General features: G+C 38.0%; 1 protein-coding gene across 4 annotated transcripts in view; it reads right to left on the reverse strand.

Moving 5' to 3' along the window:
* Positions 1-16,344, reverse strand: part of FBN2 (fibrillin 2) — a 169,152-nt gene that overhangs the window by 125,566 nt on the left and 27,242 nt on the right. For all 4 annotated transcript variants that reach the window (XM_090130816.1, XM_090130814.1, XM_031605304.2 and 1 more), the window contains exon 6: positions 3,860-4,057. In XM_090130816.1, coding sequence (XP_089986942.1) covers positions 3,860-4,057 — 198 coding nt within the window. The remainder of the gene's footprint in view (positions 1-3,859; positions 4,058-16,344) is intronic.

Consider the following 16,344-nt stretch of genomic DNA (forward strand, 5'->3'; position numbering starts at 1 on the left):
GCCCTCTTGATGTAAAGTGATGTGCACTGTCTTTTGAGACAGAAAAGAAAGGAGTGATCCTTCTGGATTTCCTGGAATCCAGACAAACACTGACTCTGACCACACCATCAAAATGCTGACTAACCTGAAGGCTCCATCTTTAAAAGTCAGGCCAGAAAAGAAGCAAACCTTTCAGCTGCAATGCAGTAACTCCAGGCCCCATACCAGTTTGAAGATTATGCAAGTTCCGCTGAAATAAATAGGAGGCATTACTTTTAGAGCAAGCTCTGTAGTTACTGGGTAGGTCTGGTCTAGTCACTATGTATTGTGACAAACCAGACCAGGCTACACAGGACCCCATCCAACCTCCAGTGATGGGACATCCACAACTTCTCTGGGTAGCCTGCACCAGTGCCTCACCCTCCTCTGAGTAAAGAATTTCCTCCTAACTTCTAAACTAAATCTCCCCTCTTTTTGTTTAAAACCATTCTTCCTTCTCCTATCACTATCACATCATATAAAAAATCTCCCTCTTGTTATTAAGCTCCCTTTGAGTACTGGAAGGCTACAGTGAGATCTTCCCAGAGTCTTCTTCAGAGTCTCTTCCACAAGTCCATCTTCCTCAGTCTTTCTCTGTAGAAAAGGTGCTCAATTTTTGTGGCCTCCTCTAGACCTGCTTCAACAGCTCCACATCTTTCTTGTCTTCAGGGCTCCAGGCCTGCACACAATAGTCCAGATACACCCTCGCAGGGGCAGGGGACAATCCATTCCCTTGTCTGCTGCCACCCCTCTGTAAAGGCAGCCCATGATACAGTTGGCCTTCTGGGCTGCAGGTGCGCACTGATGGCTCAAATTCAGCTCGTATTTCACTCACTGAGGCACTCTCAGATAGCACTTGTCATGGTTGGAGTACAGGTGTTTCTTGAATGGCTAATAATCCACCCTTGCTCTATTTTGACTCCCTTATTCTTCATAGTTTATCTCTGCAGTTATACTTGCTACCATTATTGAGGTTTCCATCTATGCATAACTCACAGATATACAGCCCCTTTTTCTTCCTATCTGAATTAACATCTCTGCTTGCCTTCCTGTGTCGGGCTCTCTTTCAGCTGTCATGTGTAACTGCAGCAAAAACCTGCAATTTATTTCTATAGATTATGAATCCCAATATGGAGTTTGGAAAGTAAGCAGTCCCTGTAACAGCAAGTGGTGTGCCCTCTCCCCTCCTCCATTAGTGCTGTGTGGTAATTCAGAAAAGAATATACAACACATGACCAGATGGCAAACATAACAGCAATTACTAAAACTCAGAGCTTGCAAGAGACTGTCTTAACTGTTGGATAAACGAGGTAATGATTTTGTGGAACAAAGAAATCCTTTGTCCTTCTTTTCCCACACAGAAAACCTACCTTTTGATCGTCTCCTTGTGCCTTACCATTATCTAGTAACATCACGTACTAACTCCTGCTGACATAAATACAATGAGATCTTCCTGTACAGTAGTAATATGCCAAAAATATAGCAAAAATGGCTGTTTAAGCTCCCTTTGTTCATTCATCACACAGTAGACTACCACATTGTTTTTACTCTTCCCAGTGGAATTCAGCAATTACGTTAACTGAGTAAGTTAAACATTTTTGCCACACACAATAAACTGGCAGAAAAAGAAAACACAGTCTTGTGGACATGGGTGCTGAAGAATTCTACAGATCTCTCAAACAATTTAAATAAAGTCCCAGAAGCCATGCCAGGCTTAGTTTGGCACAGAAGTTTTAAGAGTTTGTTATATCTGGCCAGCATATTCATCACACAATGGAGTTTGACTTTGAGGTAGCAACCAACATGCATGCCTTCAGTACAATGTTTCTGTTTATGACGTTGTTATGAAAAGAATGTCTAAAATATACTAATCAATTCAAGATGAAGAGTATAGCATAAGCTGTTAAAAGCAGACAGAGGCCTATTTCTGACATTTAAGGAAAACTGCAGTTGAGTATTTCTCCTCTGTAGAATGTGGACGCTTTAAGCAGTGTAAATACAGAAAACAGAAATGAAAACATTTGAAATGAAGAAAAATGAAGGGATTTATTGCTGCTTAAAAGTAATCTTAGTATTTTGAATAAAATAGATGCCTTTGCAAAGACAATTCTGGAGGATTTCCACAAAAGAATTTGAGCTAGTAGCCCAAATTTTAGTTTCAGGTCAATCATAACTCTTTGTGAAGAAAAATCCACTCCCTCTCTTTCTCTCTTCCCCCCCCCCCCCCCCCCCTCTCTCTCACACACACACAAAGCTTTATCTATTTTTAATATGAAATAATTAAAAATCTTACACCATCTCAATTTTCTCTCATTTTTTCAACTTGGGTTGGTAGAGATCTCTTACCAAGAGCTGCTATGCAAGAGTCAAATTGCTTATCATTTACATTTGTGCAATTTTAAGCCACTGAACTAAGATACAATATAGGAGAAAGCAACAATAAAATCAATGCACTTGGACGGATTGTAATCAGAATTCAATGAAACCAAGTTGATTTACAATATGCAACTTCAAGTCTTAATGCTTAACTTAATCTGCATTATTAATTGACAGAACTCTCATAGAAGTGTCCTTAAGAATAAGAACTCAACCAAGCAAGTGGTTGCTGATGGTGTCTTAGGTCCCAGTTACACAAAATGGAAATATATTCAATACATTCAAATGTCTCTGCCCACATGGTTTCCACTGCTCCTTGGGAAGGTTCTAAGACAATGCACTCTATGAATAGACTGAGTGCACTAAACTTTATTTAATACAAGAGCAGTAAGTATATTCTCCTTAAGATGATCCTTATTACTGCATTGTTTGTACAGTTTGTTCTATAATCCATCAACAGCAACAGAGTAATTGGATGCTTATTTTTCAGGATAAGTGGATTACAATGAAAATCTACAGGAAGAAGTGATCAGTTTCTTACCATCATAAAAAGAAATACTGAATAAGCTAAGAAAGTTTTCCCATTTCTCAGACTATATTTTATTAATTTGAAAAGAAAAGACTGAAGTCTTTCCTTACTAGTGCATTTTCCTAGCACTGCACAAATAACAAAAGAATCACAGAGAATTGAAGAATGGCTTGGGCTGGAAAGAGTCCACCCAGCCCCAACCCATGCCGTGGGCAGGGCTGCCCCCCACCAGCTCAGCTGCCCGGGGCCCCATCCAACCTGGCCTTCAGCACATCCAGGGATGGGGCACCACAGCTTCTCTGGGCAGCTGTGCCAGGCATCACCATTCTCTGAGTAATGAATTTTTGCTAACATCTAACTTAAATCTCCCCTCTTTTAGTTCAAAGCCATTCCCCCTCGTCCTAACACTATACTCCCTGATAAAGCATTCCTTTCCATCCTCCCTCTAGGCACCTCAGATGATTAATCTACTTAGGGTATACAACAGGACTGCTTTATATAAATGCTGGGATTTAAAAAATCCTGTGTAATAACCGTTCATACTTTTGAAAATGAAAAGTATTCAGCAGCAAGACCAGTGAATTTTTCAATAGAATGAAGATGTATATATTATTTAGGGGCCAAAGCCACTCCTTTTGCCTAACTGGTGCACTACTGCAGTAGCTGATTGCTGCATTCTACAGACATTCTGACCTTCTCAGGCTCTACATTTATGGCTCCTTGACTGGTATACATCTTTTTTTTCTAGGCATGAAAATTTGTTCTATATGTACACTCAATAAACTCTAGAAGAAATAGAGCATAGAGGATCTTGTTAAAAGCAAGATTCGAATACACACACACAGAAAACAGGGATCTCATTTAAGTGGATGCAGAGCTTTCCAGATGCCTATCAGCAACACAAGAGTCACGTGCAGCTCATACGAGAAGGCTTACCTTGACATGCTCCAGTGCGAATATTAGGGATGAAACCACGACGACACGGCTGAGGCTGAGCGGGGCACATTTCACAGGGGTGACCCCATGCACGCCCAATGGTTGCACAACAGAGGGTTTTTGTGCAAACTATTCCGGTTAGCTGGCCTTGACACATCTGGTTATTAACTTGTGTGAAACAAGGACCTGTTCTGTAATCTGGAAAAGAAGAAACGTCACTGTATTACATGAGGCAGTGTGCTAGTAAATAAAGCAGGAATCTGTTTTTAGCAAAGTAAACACCTATCTAAGAAGGCAGGAGGACCTCAAAATTTACATCAGCTTACTGCTCACAGAAGTAGCATGACCTGTTCCATTGAATGCAATCATTTGTGCAATGCTGTCTTACCTTTCGGTGTCTTTCTTTCTGATAGGTGTAATGAAAGACAGCTTAATCATTAAAAATCAGTAAAATCCATATGTAAAAGAGTTTTTGAAACAAACAAGCTAACAAACAAGAGAAAAGATAAAGCAAACAAGACCTGCTCTTAAGTAAATTCATGGTGGTTGGAAGAAGCTCCAGACCACAAAAGCCACACATTTGTTTGCTTCACTTTGATCAGGGCCGTGACAAAGACTGCCACAGAATCAACATTCCTGATGGAATGCTTAATGCAAAAAAGTGCAGCATGCAGAGGACCAATCAATGCCACTTACTTTCAGAGGAATAACACCAACTAACACAGCCTATTCAAGCCATATTCAGCACACTGAACACAGCATACAAACAGTATGAAAATATACTCCAGATCAAATTCCTGTAAATGATTTAGTTATTTGGGTTCGACCTGTATATAAAGAAGGATTTTTCTGACCTTACGAGGAAACACAAACTGGGAACAATTAGTTCAAATTCTCTAGGAACAAATGAGAAACAGATGGTTGCTTTGACTCAGATTTCATCTCCTTATGGAAACTTTAAGGGGGGGGGGGGAGGGAAGAGGCAAGGGGAGGGGATACGAAAGTGCAAAGCTTCCACAGGACACAGTCACGTGAAAAAAGGCGTAGCAGTGGGGATATGATCTCTGTGTTATCCTGTCCTGATGCTTTTTTCCTACTAAAAAGAGATTCCAAATATGATGTATAAGTCACATACTGCCTTCTGCTCTTTGACTGGTGTGCAACTGGGCTCAGAAGCAAGTTATAGTTGATGCCTGCTAAATTCATCCTAAAAAATAAAAATTTGAGTTTCTACATGTTTGCAAAAGGAGAAAATTGTCCTTCTAACATACCTCATTTTAAATTTTCCTTGGACTAAAAAGTAAGTCTTTTAAAGTAAAAGCTAGCTGAAGGAGAAATAGATGTTCTGCTCCCTGTCTTTGATTAGGTTCATTCAGATATCTCTTTGGGAAAGACTGTGACAGTTATTTATGCACAATGGAAAATATTTTCAACTGTGTTCTTCACATTAACAAAGTTAAGCATGCATGTAAGTATCTGTAAGACAAATGTATAACAACAGACATTATATGCGTACCAAACAAGATGAAAATATCTTAAATGTCCAAAAGGGATTGTGAATTTTAATGCTTCTTGACTTTCATTAGAATATTATTTTCAGACTTCTGCACTTAATGTCCACCAAGTAACCAAAACAAATCATAGAATCATTAAACAGTTTGGGTTGGAAGAGACCTTGAAGACCATCTATTTCCAACCCCCTCTATACGCAGGGACACCAGACCAGGTTGCTCACAGCCCAATCCTGCCTGGCCTTGAATGCTTCCACAGAGGTGGTATCCACAAAAAATGTTCATTACAGAAAGAAAATCCTATTCATTAAAGTTTGGTTTCAGTGATCTTTCTTCCAGCATACTGGAACTGAGGCTGCTTCACAACAGTCTCAGTTTAATTAGCTCCAAGGTCCCTGCCAAATTAGAGATAGCTAAATCAGAACTTGGCAACTGGAGCGATTTCATCAAGCACAAGCCTCGTACGAGAATGACAAATATTTAAAACACAACCTCCAACTATCAAAGATTTAAATTCCATAAACTCACTGTAATCTTGTCTGGATTTCATTTAAGAGGTAAGTGTACAGAAGACCCTATCAAAGACTATGACTGTATATTTCATTCATATAAAGTTTACTCAGGTGTCATAAAAATTGAGAAATATGTGTTAGACCATATTTAACCTGCAAATCATCAGCAATGGTCAGACTGCTATCAGAAGAAAAACAGAACTGTTCAGAATTCAAGAACTGAAATAAATGGAATTAAATAAAACCCAGTGAAAGCAAATGGGAATTTAGCTATTGAACTCAATGACAACACTATTTCATTCTTGGAAATCAGTACTGTGCTCTTTAGCAATTGGCTGTATTATAATTTATGGCCTATATCATCTGTAAAAGCATTCCCTATATCACAAAGAGAAAGTAATGAGCTTCATACGCATAGAAAAAAATTTTACTACTAACTGTTCAACGAGCAGACTCTCATTCCAGTGTCAAGTTATGTACACTGTTAATATGGCTGTAATACAAATGATTAAGACTTAACTCGTTCTATCTTCTCCTTAATTACTGAAGTACAAATAACAGGCAGACTCTGGGAATGTCCATGGTCTACTTTATGTACTGAGAGCTGACTACCAGACTATAATCTGCACATCACAGAACTTTTGTCCATGTGACATCAGATCAATAAAGATTGAAACTTTCCTCAAAATGCAGATTGAATGAGCTCTTCAAAACTATACAGCTGAAGAAGATAAAAGGGAGGTGCACAGGGAAACCTTTAAAGACCATTTATGAGCCAGTGGCATAAAACTAATACACAATCATTATCAAACATAAGGCTTTCAGTAATGCAAGAGAGCATTATTTCTGGAGGCACACTGATCTGTACGGTAAGAACAAATGCTGTTGTTCTCAGGTGGAACTCTATACAAGCCCAGATGGGCATGGATATAGTGCATGATTTCTCAGCATATCTTAAAAATGACAGCTGATCAGGTATTCCTTACTCAATTCACCCAACTGGTGTCCAGTTCTTCCTGGGGGAGTGGCCTCTATAATGCAGTCAAATAAGGACTAATTATTTATCTCCAAATTTCCAAAATTTGAAGTTTCTTAATCTTGACATACAAACTTATTTTGGAATTCCTACTCAGAAGTAATACTGCTTGAAAGTGTTCCATTTTTGTAGCACTTGTTCTTCAAAGTATACTTTTACATAGGACTAACATCAGATGAAACATAACAATTACAATAGGAGTAGAAAATTTTAAAAATTTGCATTTTTATTATTAAAGATTGGAGATCTACAGAAATATGCTGCCCCAAAATCATCCATGTTAAATTTGTAATTCATTCAGACAAGATTAAAATTTGAGCTTTAACTGGAGGTGTGAAGCGCATTTCATTGAATCAGAGAATGGTTTGGGCTGGAAGGGCCCTTAAAGGTCCCCCCAGGCCCATGCCTGGGCAGACCTGCCCCCCCCCCCCAGCTCAGTTGCCCAGGGCCCCATCCAATCTGGCCTTGAGTGCCTCCAGGGATGTGGCACCACAGCTTCTCTGGGCAGCTGTGCCAGGGCCTCACCACTCTCTGAGTGTAGAATTTTCTCTCATTCATCACTGGTGAAAATGCATAGCTAATGGTGGTGGTTGAGTTGAAAACTAGTGTTCTGTAGCAGAGAGTTTTCTCTGTCGTGTAGTGTTATTGTGATCTTTGTATTAGTTTCCACACAAATAAATAGGAGGCATTATTTTCAGAGTGACCTACCTATTATGCAATGAGTCAGAAGAGTAATGAGAAGTTTCAGAAGTACAGTTTATATTAATACTAATATTTAAAAATAATATAATTTGTATCCACTAAAAATACATTAATTTTAAACACCTTAATGCATTCAGATTATCCAAAATGAAGTCCAAAGATCTTTAGCAAGATCTGAGCAATGGCTGGCCCTCAAACCTAAGAAGACAGCAGACATAAGGTTTCACAATAAAAAGGAAAGGAAAGAATGCTTGGATTGAGAGTAATGTACAGCTGTTTATATAAAGACACTTGGTAACATAGCATATACTTACTTAAGTGAAGCAAATATACTAAGACAAGAGGCAAGTCTGAAGATACTTCATAGTTTCAAATCAATCTGTGGATTTGATTCACAATTTACCCTGCGATAGACTACGGTCTTCCTTACACAGCCAATCAGATAATTTTAATGGTTCATCTGATCTTCAAATTCCTGAATTTGTAAATCAGTCATCCGTTTCATATTGTTTTATTTTTAGGCGTTTCTTCATTTGCTCTTTCCCCAACACTGCTGCTGGAATAGCTTTGCCAGAAAGAACATATGTTAGAACATATGTTACAAATCATTTGTTGCTTAGAAAGGGTAACTGTCTTGGTGAAAGAAAGTGATTTTCAGCACATACGTGTTACTCATTTTCTTTAACCTCAGACAGTTGTATTCTGTATGCACCATGACTTAAAGAATGACAGTCTTTATCAACAATCAAAATTGTTACAATCATTAAATTTAATAAGACACACTTTTTCTTGGCACAAATACAGGAAAAAAAAGATCTGGAAATAGCATACTGGACTTTTAAATTTAACTGTACCAAATCTACGCCTTCATGGAAGTGTATTTTCTGTATTCACACAGACTACAGGAGACAATCAGCGTTCTTGAAATATTTCTCATCAATCCTTTTTTGGGAAAAAAAAAAAAAAAGAAGTTACTTCTAATTCAATTTGTAATTAAAAAAAAAAAAAAAGCCATTTGACAGGGAGCCTGTCACAAGAATTAGAATTGTAGTAATTCTAGTATTGGACATGGCCCAACATCCATCTACTTTGTTTTTCTTCTTCTATCTTCTGGCTAGAACCAGATGATTCAAGTGGAAGTGCAGTAGCCTATCATAAATTGACACGGGGTAATCTGTCTGCCACACTGTATTTCTTCCGGGTGCCTGGCACACACCAGCTTAAGGCCCAAAACATAATGTTTAATATCCCAACTACCATTTGTTGTCATTCAGGACAAAAACCTAAAATATTTTGATACACATATAAGTATCCTATTTCCATATTAACGTTGTCACACTTTGTCTCCACAACTTCATGCTGTGCTAACCAACTACTGCTGCCCATGACATTCTTATGTCTTCTCAAGTAACTGGGGAGTTAAAAAAGTGAGACAGAAAGAAAAATGAGAGGAAAAAGATACCTAATGTGCTGGAATGTCCCTTACACGTTATACAGAAGAAGAAAAACCTGAAGTTTCTTCTCACAGACTGAAAAAAGTTTCTAAGACCAAAAATGTCATTTCTGTGTGAAGTCCAACAGTACTAATGGAGGTGCAGCTGCAGTGTCCTGCACCCCCATAAACCCCACATACATAAAAGCTCTGTAAGACTGGAAGTCTGTAGAATTGGAGCAGCATATTAAAATAAATCCTATACTTCACTTTGCATCTAGAAAGATTAGCAGGAAGAAACTGAGAAGACTCTTCCATCATTTTTACTTAAACAAAACTCCATATAACCATAACTAATATGTCTGGATGTAAATAGTTTCAACTGTAAGCTATTTGGAACATTGATACTTCAGTAACTCAAACCAACCAGAAACATTAAGCAAGTTGATCAGTCCAAATCACAAGGAGTGAATAAAATAAATAAATAAATAAATAAATAAATAAATAAATAAATAAATAGATAAATAAATAAATAGGTGTCCCAACTCTGTCAATTAGAAAACAAGTGTATTGTTCCTAGTATTCCCTAGTATTAGGGAAACCTGTTTTACTTCCTTATACGGTATATATGCCCTTCAAAATGACTTTACACTGGCCCCTTCTCTCATAGATGTGATCTAGCAAATATTAATTAAGAGATCAGAAAATAGGTAATTCCAGCATTCACTTCAACTAAAGACTCAAATATAGTAAGTCTGATCACCTCAAAATTATGGCTACCCCAAAAATCTATTTCATACATCAGCATTGTTAGATAAACAACCTAATACTAAAGAATCTAGGATTTGAATGCTGGAAGGTTGTTATCTGCCATTTGTGTTATGAAGAATGTTATTCCATTTTGACACAAAATAGCAGCACAGTGAGTGATATCCAGGTGAGCAGATTAAGCTTATTTTGGCAAAGATCTGAATTTAAACTCTTGCTTTCAGATGATGCTCCAACCCAAATCATGCTGCAGCTGCAATTGCCTCCATTGCAGCTCTGGTAGGATGCTGTGGATAACTTTCCCATGAACTCCACTAACAATCCCAAGTCTCCAAAAACCAGAGATTTATTTTAGCTACTCGTTGCAGCACCTGCTCCTTGAATACTGATGAGATTTTTCAGTGTCAGAATTTTATCATTTGCAACATGAATCTAAGTATTTCAAAAATTAAAGGTGTACTTGATCTCTGTTCCTCCTGCAGTGACAAATAACACAATCTGTGTCTTTACCATAATGGTAGATTACAGTGCACCCCCCATTCTCTCAGTGGACCTACACAAATGACAGCACTGTCCAGACCTCTGTCTTTATGAAAAAATGGGACATCGCTACTTTTTCCTGGATTAAATTTTCATCCAAGTATGAAATGGTTGATAGTGCTCATGGCAGGATTCGAGTTCGGACCACAAACCTGTAATGAATGGATATGCAAGCACTATCCTTCCTATTGAACTCCACCATCTTAACTCAGACTATGCAAAAAAGATTAAACATTACAAAAGTAGATATGTTTGTTTCACTAAAGATTATCTAAAATTGTTTTTCCTTCAATAATTTAATCATCCTACTATGGAAAAATTGTTCTTTTCTGCAGTAATATATAGCTGCCAACAACAAGGGATCACCATAAGGGAGATTTCAAAGGTAACAAGAAGTTAGATGAATTGTACTGATTCAGTCTTGATATAAATAAAAAGCATTTTTTCTGAAGGTGACATCCAACAAGTTGCGGAAAAAAGATTGTTGGCTAGAAATGAGAGCTAGTCTCCTGGAAAATGAAAGAGGCTTGGCAAAGCTATTAATTTCTCTTGGAAAAAATAATCTATGGGCAGTAAAGCTATTTAGACTAAGATGTTCATATAAACCAAAGCCTGAATAGTAACGTCTGAGCCACCTCCTCTCCACTTCCTTTTTTTTTAATTCAAGAAAATTTGTATGTCAAGTCCTTAATTAGGCTTATGATTTATATAAATAATGAACACTGAAGTCTTTTAAACATTTTAAGTCGTAGGTAACTCAAAAAAGTTGAGACAAATCCCCATAAGATTCTGTGGTCACCAAACATAACAAGGATTTTTGTAAAATTTATTTTGATATGTAGCAATGAAGAAGAATTGTTTAGTTTAAAAAGTTCTTGAATACTTATGCTAAATGCATTATGAAGCCTTGAATGTTTTCATAGAGCTGACAGCTTCCATTTTCAGGTTTAATTCTTAAAACTATTCTATTGGTCCCACATGACTATTTCTGACCAAGTGCTGTGACGCAAGACAAACAAACTCCTGTGATTGATAAGGCAACTTCATATACACATGGCAACTAAAAGGTGAGTGGAGAGTAGCTCTAAATTAAAGAGAGAAAGAAAAAAAAAAAAAAAAGGACATGTTTAATGCAGCAGTCTATGTGGGCTTTGTAGCTTTTAGCAAAATTCCAGTTTCCACCAGCACTGCTGTCATGTCCATTCTAAGCACATTCTCATTTTCCTTATGCTGGAACAGGAAAAGCATGTCTTTTCCAAAATCAACATTCCTGAGTTGGCACACCCATTTTATTATAATTGATATTATGTCAGTTTTAAGCAGACATGGGACAGTAGAAGTTTTGTAGTAATATCTGCAGATCTTTGGGAAAGGACAGCAAAGTAACAGATAATCAACCATACTTCTGAAATAAGAGCTATTTTCTGTAATTAATATAAGCAACAAGAAAAATGGTTTAAATATTTAAGATATTCTTTTAAAAACATACACAAGAAGGAGAGAAAGAAAGAAATACAGTGTAAGATGGAATAACACAAGTATTTTCCTTTAGAAAGCAACAGAATCCCAAGAATAGCAAAACAATACTGGGAAAAAATCTTGGAGAAAGCTTCTTTCATATGTAACTGCAGTATCAGTAACTGATGGCTAAAAAAATTCAGACGTGAGAAAAAAGCTGGTAAATAACTATTCCTAGATCTTGGTTCTAGCAAGGACTCCACTGTCAGTTTGTCACCTTCTTATCGATACATGTATGTCAATATACTTTCAGAAGTAATGCTACTATATATACAAAATCTGCAGTCAAGGTTGGATATTTTGCTCTCATGAAACATTTCTACACAGAAATAGGTAATCTGATGAACCAGGAAATATCAGTTATTTTAAAAAGTTGCAGACTAACTTACCTCTGCAAAATGTGCATCTAAATTTACAATTATTATTTTTGCAAAGCTCAGCAGTTTGTGCTCACCATCCCAGTGTTACTAGCTTCTTACATCTTTACTGTGCTGAGGTGTTCACAGAATTCAAAACAATTAAGAAACTGTGCATCCTGCTGCTCACCACTCTGTCCTGTTTTCTCACACGAGCAACAAATATCCCCAGCAAGTGGCACCCTGATCCACAATCCATGCTCCTCCCAATTAATTTGCACGGCGAGTAACACCCCTGCTCGCCAAAACCCAAAGATCCACACTTTGAATCTTCAACAAAAGGAAAAACAGAGCTTTTCCTCTCTACCACACAGACTAGGATAAGTCCTTAGCCCACCAACTACTGAAAGACCAGAGTGAAGCTGTAACCTTTTTATGTCAATACTGGACCTCAGTACTGAAACAAACATCAACAGCTCTTTGCAGCCTCTGCAGCAGAACAGGAGGAAAGCCTACATCTCCTCTGCTTGTCATCTCTGGGGCCTTTCTGAAAAAAGAAAGAAATTGCACCCCTAGGCTTTCCTGTCTTTTACCAAACCGATTTCCACCTTTAACATCACTTCTTTTCTACAAGCCAAAAAGAAAATGCCCTTCGCTTTATAAACTTATTTAGATAAAATCCTCTGTCAGTTTTTTGCAGTTCAGTAAGAATAAACCCTCACCATGAGAGTATGCTGTACTACCAACAAAGCCTTGTAGGGGAGACATGAGAGCACAGAAGGATTTCTATTATGGCCTGACATGCCCAGTTTTAAATACACAAAGGGATCTCCTTCCTCTTGTTGAAGCTCCATACTCTGCACAAAACTCTGTATTCAGATTTCAGGGACAAGCCAGGATTTGCTCATAAGATAGAAATACATTTATCATTAAAAAACAGGCTCTGAAAAGATGGACAAATGCACTTCATATCCCAGAAAATGAAGAAGGCAGTGCCTGGCCATATGACTGTAAAGCAAATAAGACACATTTCTGGACCTGAACGTTAAAATGTCGACCACATCTTCCACATCTTTTTGACACGTTCTGCTTTCCCTCTGTAATTAATGTTGTTCAGTGCAGTTCAAACAAAGGAACGTAAACCCTTGCCAGTAAGGAGGAGATCTTAAGATTCAAGTTTTCAGGTGTTATAAACTTTTAAGAGTGGTGAAGAACAACAGTACAAAGAGCACAGAGTAAACTCCCCCGCTCCAACACTCCAAGCCTCTCTGGAGTCATCACACGTACCAGCAGTCAACCCCACTTATGAAAGTGAGCCAGCTTCTTCTGGTCAAGACTACTCAGATGAAGAAGAATTAGAGAACAGGTCCAGAGAAAATGCTTAATTATTCTCAGAAACTCTGATCTCATCATGTTACACTGGGACACTTCTCAGTTAGCCAAAAGAATGGTTAGAGACAATTTAAAGGTGAAAATGTACATTTTTCATTTGCTACGAAATGAAAAGCAGTTAAATTTAATTCAAACTTTTTTTTTTTTTTTTTTTTTTTTTTTTTTTAATCCATTGACAATTTGCATACTACATTTTTCTGGTCATAAAGAAGAAGGAAGATCAAAAAGGAGACAGTGAGTGTGTCTACATGTTAGACCCCAGCCAGCCACAGTTCGGAAGCAAAAGAAAGTCAGGCACCATCAGAGCCCCTGCTGGGGTCAGGCAGGGGTGGATGACCTACAGCCTCTGTGGACTCCCCAGTTAGCTGTGATTCTTCTCAGAAGCTGATTTAAAGAAAGTGTACATGCCCAAAACAAAAGAAAAAAAAAACATTTCGTAAGAAATTCCTGTGTAAATTAAGAAGAAAATGTTAAAAGTGCTAGCAAAACAGAATCCCACAGACAGGCAGCTGAATTCTTTTGTTAATTTAATCAGATGAAGAAAAATAACTGTTCCATACAGTTTTCTCTTAAGAAAAAAATAAAAAATCACATTTAGCTTGCAAGAAACGCTTTCCCAGATGACTGTCTAAACTATCCTGATTCTCTGCTTGAGTTGATAATAAACTCAAAGCCCAGCCAGTAACTACTTACTGGATATCTCTCTGTGGAGTGGCATAAACATGGTTTCCCCTTCTTCAGATCTCTGCCTTTTGTTCATTGAAAAGAAAAAATGAAACTACTACTCTTCAGCTTGTATAGTGTTTTCAATGGGACACTGTAAATCACAGTATCTTTTAACAGTCAAAGAACAGGACAGGCGTTCATTCATATGAATCATCTCTTGAGAAACAATTTACTGCCATTTCTCATAACAAAGATCTACTACTATGAAGTGGAATAAACCACATTTCCTTTGGCACTCCAGTATTTTGCAAGCCTAACTAATACTGATGAAGTCAGACAAGACCAAAGACTTAAGGCAGGTAAACTATTAAGTACTTCTAAACTTCATATTTACTTCATTTCAAATTCAGCAATACTTTGAAATTAATAAATGTTTTCTTTCTAATACTTGCTGTCCTGTCCCACACTGTCAAAATAATTAAAACTCTAAAATCCAATATGTTCTTCATCAGCTACATAAGCTTCACTTTTTGACCACTTCAAGTTGAGTAACAGAAACAATTCCTAGCCTCCATTTTCTAGTTCTTACAGACCAGGCAGTTAGGTGGCAACATCAGAAGATCTATGCTGAAACTCAGTGGCCCTGGATCTGAACTCTGTTCTTAATCAAAATTCCCAGTAGCTTCACTGGGACTTCTGCCAGATTCAGTAGTACAGGACCAAACCCAAAAAGTATATTTGCATTGGCATCCATTATTTCTTGGGAAGCTGCAGAAGCAGAAGCCCCCCATTTGTCTGCCAGTGGGAACCTTGAGAGGGGCTCTGGGTGAAGGGGAAAACTGCACACAGAAATGGAGTGAAGTCATGGCCTGGAGAGGCAGATATGTGCACAGTGCAATTCATCCTTACCAGAAGTAAGCGGAAGGATGCTCTGAAGTTAACTCAGACTAGTCTTGGAAGCTGCTAAGAGCTCCTGCATCTTGTAAAATCTCATCTCCAATACAAAATGGGTCAGGCAGCTGGTAGCAGAACTGTCACAGTGTGCAAAAAACACAGCAGGAAAATAAAGCAAGGAAATTACTTCTGAATATCTGGTATCTGTCTTGCTCCCTACCAAGAAATCCTTTACAGCCCCACAGCTTTTTGTCTTCCACACTGATCCTCCTGGCTCACCATTTAGATTTTTTTACTAAACTCCATTTTTATTAATCAAAACAAATATGAGACTAACACTGATATATGGGAAAAGTCAACAAGACAAAAGAAACAAGCTTCCAATTTCTTATTTTTCAGAATCATGAGGAGGCTCAGGGGGATCTCATCCATGCCCATAAACACCTGAGGGGAGGGTGCACAGAGGACAGAGCCCGGCTCTTATCAGTAGTGCCCTGTGCCAGGACCAAAAGCAATGGGCACAAACTGAAACACAGGAGGCTCCCCCTGACCATCAGGCAGCACTTCTGTGCTGTGCAGGTGACGGAGCACTGGCACTGGGACACAGACAGGCTGTGCAGTCTCCCCCATAGAGATCTCCAAATGCCTGGACATGGCCTGGCACCCTGCTCTGAGTGTCCTGCTGGAACAGGGGTTGGGCCTGATGGACACAGAGGTCCAAACTTCTGTGATTCCAGTAAGTCTCTGTGCAAATACTGTTCAGATTATTGAACAAATGTATCTATACTTTTGTGACACTTCTCAAACTCTTCTACTTAATACAGAACTTGTGAGTGCGCAGAACATTCATGCATACACCCAAAATTAAAAGTTCATTTGTTACATATGACAACTTTCCTCATGGGCTCATCAAGAGAGAGATATATCATTCTGTCTGATAGCTGTAATATAAAAAATGTAATTATCTGTACAAAAAATACACAGAAATATAAACATATATGTACTTATATAATATACATATAAATACTCTTCTCCTATATAAGCTTGTATATCGTTAGAAGTATGTAATATTATCAACTGCACAGCAGGCTAGCATACCTTAAGTATGCTTTCCTGCACATCCCCGTCTAAGAATTTGGAAACAGTAGCATATACTTA

The sequence above is a fragment of the Phasianus colchicus genome, chromosome Z, assembly GCF_987193195.1.
Source record: "Phasianus colchicus chromosome Z, bPhaCol1.hap1.1, whole genome shotgun sequence".
Lineage (NCBI taxonomy): Eukaryota > Metazoa > Chordata > Aves > Galliformes > Phasianidae > Phasianus > Phasianus colchicus.